General features: G+C 52.5%; 1 protein-coding gene across 1 annotated transcript; it reads left to right on the forward strand.

Moving 5' to 3' along the window:
* The first annotated feature begins 100 nt into the window (after nt 1-100).
* Nucleotides 101-6,166, forward strand: MLKL (mixed lineage kinase domain like pseudokinase). Its single transcript, XM_063167561.1, has 11 exons — nt 101-225; nt 1,368-1,930; nt 2,113-2,226; nt 2,328-2,502; nt 2,603-2,700; nt 2,825-2,960; nt 3,474-3,558; nt 3,956-4,104; nt 4,303-4,352; nt 4,785-4,925; nt 5,980-6,166. Exons 2-11 carry the CDS (start codon nt 1,474-1,476, stop codon nt 6,030-6,032), a joined length of 1,458 nt encoding a protein of 485 aa, XP_063023631.1. The 5' UTR covers nt 101-225; nt 1,368-1,473; the 3' UTR covers nt 6,033-6,166.
* The last annotated feature ends 680 nt before the right edge of the window (nt 6,167-6,846 follow it).

A 6,846-nucleotide genomic window follows, 5' to 3' on the forward strand; every position in this document is an offset into this window, starting at 1 on the left:
CTGTGCTGGCGTGGGAAGGTGCCTTGCACAACGTCCCTTCCGCTGTGTCACCCCTTAAAGCCGCGCTCGGCCCGCCGTGCCCCTCCAGCCTGCGCAGGCAGCGAGCTCAGGAGGCACAGGCAGGTCAGCGACCTTCCCTTCTCCTGGTGAGCAGAGGAGATCCTGCCTTGGGGCCTGCTGGAGAGAGCCTGAAGAGGAGGGAGAGCGGCTGCCGCTGGATTCTGGGTGCGTTTCCGTCTCCTTTCCAGCCAGGAGAACCTGGCACCCCTCTCTTAGCGTTGGCTGGGTCAGAGGGGCTGCTGCTAATTTCCTTTCAACAGGGGTGGTTTTCTGTCCTCGCAGGACAGGTAGCAAGGACAGAGAACTGGGGAGCAGTTTTCTGCTGGGGAGCAGGCACCTTCCTTGAGGGGATGCTGAGCATACAGAAAGAGCTTGATTTAAAATCTTAAGTGGGCAGGACAGAGCTATGGGGAGAAGCTGGGGATGCTGGGGCTGTGAAGATGTACAAACCTTTATTAGATGGGTGACCACAGAGAGAGACATTGGGTAGAAATGAAAATAGATCTTTACAGCCAAAGATACGGGTTCTGGGGGCAGGAACCCAGGGTGATGCGGGGCTGGAGCCAGGAATGCTGCCCAGGGGATGCTCCCTGGGTCACTGATGTCCCTGCTCCTCTGGGTGGAAGCTCTCTGGGATTTAGCTCAGACATTTAATTAATTAATTAATTAATTAATTAATTAAATGTGACGGTGTTCACAGAAGTTCTTGGATTGGGGAAGAGATGAGGATCTGACTCCATGTTTCAGAAGGCTTGATTTATTATTTTATAATATATATTTAATTAAACTGTACTAAAAGCATAGAAGAAAAGGTTTCGTCAGAAGGCTGGCTAAGAATAGAATAGGAAAGAATGACAACAAAAGCTTCTGTCTCTGACAGAGTCTGAGACAGCTGACTGTGATTGGCCATTAATTAGAAACAACTCTATGAGACCAATCACAGATGCACCTCTTGCATTCCACAGCAGCAGATAACCATTGTTTACATTTTGCTCCTGAGGCCTCTCAGCTTCTCAGGAGTAAAAATCCTAAGGAAAGGATTTTCCATAAAAGATGTCTGCGACAATTAAATTTAATTAATTGTACATTAAATTAATGTACGTAAATCAAGCCAAAACATCTCTTGCTACTGCAGAGAAAGATGTGCCACTGCCGCTGTTACCGATGTCTCTGTGTGTGCCTGCTCCAGCCTGCACAGGCAGCTGCAGTGGGAGGCAAAGCAGGGAAAGCAAAGCAGCAAAGCAGCAAAGCAGGGGATGAGAGGGGCTGTGGGAGGCTGTGTGCCATGTCAGGGTGTTGTTCCCTAGGGTGGAAGGTGTGGAAAAACTGCTTCTGCCTGATCTCTGAGCAACACCTGAGGCTTCCCTGCACCAGCCACTGCCATCCCCCGTGGCCGAGCCCTTTGCTGCAAGCATGGACATCGTGGAGAGGGTGTTCTCTGTGGCCCAGGCCATCCATGCCCAGTTCGAGCAGGTGAAGTGCTGCAAGCACCAGTGCCAGCGCCTCGTGGAACGCATCCAGATCCTGCTGGAGCCCGTGAGGATCCTCAGGGCTCAGCCACGACAGCACATCTCCCACCACGAAGAGGAACTGATGAAAAAGCTGCTCCAGGCGCTGGAGGAAGCCCAGAAACTGGTGATGAAATACAGCCAGACCAGCTGGATCCAGAAGTTCCTGCGAGCGCGAAGCACTGGCGAGGAGTTTGTCTGGGTGAACGAAAGCCTGGAGGACATTGCCCAGGGGCTCTCCCTCCTGCTGCAGGCAGAGCAGAAACAGGCTTTCCTGGAAGCCTTCCAGTCAAAGACGTGTCGCAGGCAGGATGCTGAGGACCTGAGGGATGACAGAGCTTTCTTGGACCAGGTGATTGCAAGTGAGTGCATTTAGCAAACCCTCCTACCCTGTGACTGGTGGTTGCCCCTCTCTCCAGCTGTTACCAAGCTCTGGCCTGATGGCCATGAAGAGCCCAAGGGACATTTAAATCATGAAAGAAACAAACCACACAATCATGCTTGTTCATCCAGTGGCCCAATCTCTGCTCGTTTCTCTCCCTAGGTACTGAGGAGCCCAAAGATGCTCTTGAGGAGATCTACATCGACAGGGAGTGTATGGAGAGCAAGATGGACTGGATGAAAAGCGAGCTGAACAAAGTCATTCGTGAGATGGAACGTAAGTCAATGTCACACCACCTCACCCTGTGCACTGTGTCCTTTCCCCCCAAGCCCTGCCTAACGTGTCCCTTGTTCCCTTCTGGCACGTGGTGGGAGCAGGCTTGAAGAAGGTCAATGTGGGTAAAAGAGAAGACATCACTGAGATCAAAAGGGACCAGCTCACCTTCCACAGGCACCTGCAGGACACAGAGAGCTACGACCTCTACGAGGGCGAGTACCTCAAGTACCCTGTTGCCATCAAAACCTTCAAGAGGCCGCTGACCACTGACCCAGTGTGAGTTGTCCTGGCTGGGAACGAGTGTGGCCCCAGGAGGGTGGCACAGTCTGTGCCATGCCTTGTTCCAGGGATCTCACCACGCTGTCCATCTCCACAGCAAGGTGAGAGACATCTTTGAGAAGGAGATTCAGACCCTGAAGAAGTTTGAGTCTCCAAACATCCTTCGCATGTATGGGATCTGCATTGAGGAGAACGGTAGGGGCGTCACACTAATGTCATCCTTTTCCTCCCTGCCATGCCCAGTGCTGGCTGGTGGCATGTGCCTTGCTGTGATGGCCTCCCAGGAGGTGGCACAAGGCAGGATGGCTTTGCCTTGCAGATGGGAGCCCCTGCTTCTCCATCGTCATGGAGTACTGCAAGCACGGGACGCTGCGGGACGTGCTCAACAAGCAGCAGAACCTTTCCTGGGACATCCGCATTCGGATGGCCCTGGGGGCTGCCAGAGGCCTTTACAGGTGAGCATCTGTGTAACCAGTGAGTAACTTCACCTGATCACCCAAAAGCTGAGGGCAGCTCCCTGGTATCTCAGAGTAAGCTGTGGTTTCCTGTTAGACACTGATTCCCAGTGACACCACCTTGGGGCCCTGGCATGGGAGGCTGCTGTAGGGGTAGGTGGTGGATTTGGGTGCAGTAGCTCCCATCTACCCTGGGCACTGTCCCCCACCTCTGGCTTCAAGCCTGCAAAGGCCTGGAAGGGGGAAATTCCCTTGCCCAGATCCACAGGGCAGATTTGGAAGTGCCCTGCAGCACGGCAGATCTCCTTACAGGTCCTGCTCATCCACAAGGCTTGTACTGTGCCCACAGCAGCTCAGGGTTGATCCACCAAGACAGGCAGAGAGCTGCTGGCTTCTCTGATTGCATGTCAGTCATTCCCTCCATGGCTGGAGAGAGCACCAAGGTGGGGATGGGTCAGTCCTTCATCATCATCATGCTCCTCATGTGCTGTCCTTTGTCCCTTCCATCTGCAGGTTGCACCAGACAGGGGAGAAGTCCCGACTCCACGGCTGCATCTGCAGCAGCAAGTTCCTGGTGGCTGGGGATTACTGTGTGAAGGTAAGCACCACACCTGGAGATGCTTTTGGGAGTTTTAAATGGTTTTGTGGATGTCTCCCTCCACCAGCACCGAAGGGAATTGTGATGGTCCAGGATAAAATGGGATAGTGGCATCTCCCCTATGACTTTAGGCACTTAAACCTCCCTATCATGGTCTTACCATCAGCAAAGTGAGTGTTCCTAAAGCATCCAGCCTGGGATGAGCTGAAGCTGGGGTGAAGCTGCCCTCGCCTCTGGTTTTGCTTGCAGGAAGAGACCTGTGCTGGGCAGCACACACGGCTGCACTCCAGCCTTTGCTGCCCAGGGCATCTCTCTCTGTTTTCTCCATCTTGGGGCAGTCTCCAGCTGCACCACAGGTTTCTACTTCTCCTTTTCTCTCTCTCATTCCCTCAATCAGCTGTCAGGATTTGAGCTGTGTGAAACAGAATCATCCATCAAGAGGAAAGCCAAGAAGGACTGGAAACAAGTCTCTATGCTGGCCTACATCGCTCCAGAGAACCTGAGAGACATCAACTACCCTTACAAGAGTCCCTGTGAAATATACAGGTGTGTCTGTCCCTCCCAGGAGATGCCTGTGAGCAGGCAGGTGTCTGGCAGAGAGGCTGCTGAGCTATGGAAGGAGGCCAGGTTTATTCAGACACACCAGCAGATGCTTCCAGTTGGCACAGCCCAGCAGTCCTCTCCACCAGAAGGGAGGAATACATGGTGGAATGAATACTGAGACTCTTGCTTGTCTCCTTCCAGCTTTGGGATCGTTCTGGCAGAGATTGCAACCTCCAAAATCCCATTTGAAGGTGAGACAGAAGTATCTGGTTCCCTGCATGAAAGCCTCACGGCACAGTGTGGTTCCTGCCTGGCACTGGGTGCTCCCTGTTCTTCCCTGGGCATCCCTGCCAGGTGCCAGCTCCTGGTGTGCCTGACAGCTTCCTCTGAAACTCCAATATAGTAAAGTATTGTAGTAAAGCAACCTGCCTAAACCACAAACATGCAAATAATTTTTGTTTCTATTGGACGGTCATGGGCAGTTAAGCATAAACGCATCGTGCTCTAGTGAAGCCCAACAGTGTCACACCAAATGCAGTGGGATTCATTGCAGATGGAGTTTGGGTCACCTCCCTGCTGGCTTCTCCCTGCCTGGGCATGGCTGTGTGCTGGGTTCCCTCCCCAGCACCCTCCTGTGGCAGCAGAGCTCCGTCCCGACGCTCCTGTCTGCACTTCTTGTCTAGGCTGCACTCCTGGGGAGATCGTGGAGAAAATCTGCAATCACCAGTACTGGGACCCCCTTGGGGAAGACTGTCCTGAAGATCTGAGGAAAGTCATTGAGCAGTGCCAGGCCTTTGACCCTTCCCAGCGCCCTTCTGCTGAGGGTGAGTGTCCCACACACCTGCTGCACAGGCCTTTGCATCCCTCATCAGCTGCTTCAGCAGGCTGTTTGCCCCTCATTTCCCAAAGAATTTGCCTGGCTTTGTGTTTTGGGATCCTACTTTGATCTTCTTTTTTATGCCAACAAGTCCCCCAGTTCCAGACCTCACACATTGACATTTATTTACCCATGCCATGACAATAATCTCCAGGCTGTTTGTTTATTTGGTGTCACATAAAAGGAGCTTTTTCTATCAGACAAGCAGGGGCAGGAAGGGAGGTCTGTGAGTTAATCCCTACTCAGGTCCTGGAGATCCCATAAGCTGGAGGAGCAGCCACAACACTGCAGGAGCATTTCCTGCCTTGGGCTTTAGCATTAAATTGCAGTCTTGGGCATTGCTCAATTGCAGGGAAGTTTCACTGTCTCTGAAGCTGGGTTCTGTCTGATCAGACAAGTAACTGGTCTCCAGCAGGAGATACAACAGCAACATCAGGAAATTACAGAGGAATATTTCTGGTGTGTTTGAAGTTACAGAGATCATATCCTTCCCTTGGTTCATCTGTCTAAGGGGAGAAAACTTCCTTCAGTTTCATCCACTCCATCCTACAGGACCAGATCTATACAAGAGATGTGGGAAATGTGCCCAAGAAACCACTGAGCATCACATCTGTGTGCTTCCATTTCCCACCAGCACCTCCCTGGCACAGAAAGAGAAGAGAAAATCCCAAAATATCATTAGAGATGTTGACAAAGTCACATTGAGGAAACAGGATGGCTTTATTACCCTAATATAACCCTAATCCAACACCTACCACTGTGTGGTGCTGGGCTGGAGGGACAGTTTATTGCAGCTGTTCACAAGGGCGTTTCCACAGACACAGCTACTTGTCCTTGGGCTGGGCTGTCTGCTCAGGCTGTCCCTGCTCACCCTTTGTGCTGGCCCCAGCAGAGGCTGACTCCATGTCCCACCAGTGAGGGAAAGCCATCTTCCCAGCTGTTAAAAAAACCCAAACAAGCACACCACAAATGTTAGTTAATGCCATGCTTGTGTTTTGCAGAGATTGTGGACTCGCTGGCCGACCTGGAGAAAAGCAGAAACCAAGGAAGTTAACTGTGGGAAAGGGGCTGGGTGACCAGGGCAGCAAGCCCAGGGTGCTACTGGCCCCTCTTCCCCCTGACAGAGACTGGTGGCTCCTGTTTGTGTGTGTGTGTGACACAGACACGGGGCTCCTGTGTGTGTGTGTGTGTGTGTGTGTGACACAGACACGGGGCTCCTGTTTGTGTGTGTGTGTGACACAGACACAGGGCTGCTGTTTGTGTGTGTGTGTGACACAGACACGGGGCTCCTGTTTGTGTGTGTGTGTGTGACACAGACACGGGGCTGCTGTTTGTGTTTGTGTGTGACACAGACACGGGGCTCCTGTGTGTGTTTGTGTGTGTGACACAGACACAGGGCTCCTGTTTGTGTGTGTGTGTGTGACACAGACACGGGGCTGCTGTTTGTGTTTGTGTGTGTGACACAGACACGGGGCTCCTGTGTGTGTTTGTGTGTGTGACACAGACACAGGGCTCCTGTTTGTGTGTGTGTGTGTGACACAGACACAGGGCTGCTGTTTGTGTGTGTGTGTGACACAGACACGGGGCTCCTGTTTGTGTGTGTGTGTGTGACACAGACACGGGGCTCCTGTGTGTGTTTGTGTGTGTGACACAGACACGGGGCTCCTGTTTGTTTGTGTGTGTGACACAGACACAGGGCTGCTGTTTGTGTGTGTGTGTGACACAGACACGGGGCTGCTGTTTGTTTGTGTGTGTGACACAGACACAGGGCTGCTGTTTGTGTGTGTGTGTGACACAGACACGGGGCTGCTGTTTGTTTGTGTGTGTGACACAGACACGGGGCTCCTGTGTGTGTGTGTGACACAGAC

The sequence above is a fragment of the Melospiza melodia genome, chromosome 13 (assembly GCF_035770615.1).
Source record: "Melospiza melodia melodia isolate bMelMel2 chromosome 13, bMelMel2.pri, whole genome shotgun sequence".
Lineage (NCBI taxonomy): Eukaryota > Metazoa > Chordata > Aves > Passeriformes > Passerellidae > Melospiza > Melospiza melodia.

Coding starts and splice junctions, on each gene's coding strand:
- MLKL (XM_063167561.1), top strand. CDS start 1,474: ATGGACATCGTGGAGAGGGTGTTCTCTGTGGCCCAGGCCATCCATGCC. Junction 1,931..2,112: donor CTTGGACCAGGTGATTGCAA/GTGAGTGCATTT, acceptor TTCTCTCCCTAG/GTACTGAGGAGCCCAAAGAT. Junction 2,701..2,824: donor GATCTGCATTGAGGAGAACG/GTAGGGGCGTCA, acceptor TTTGCCTTGCAG/ATGGGAGCCCCTGCTTCTCC.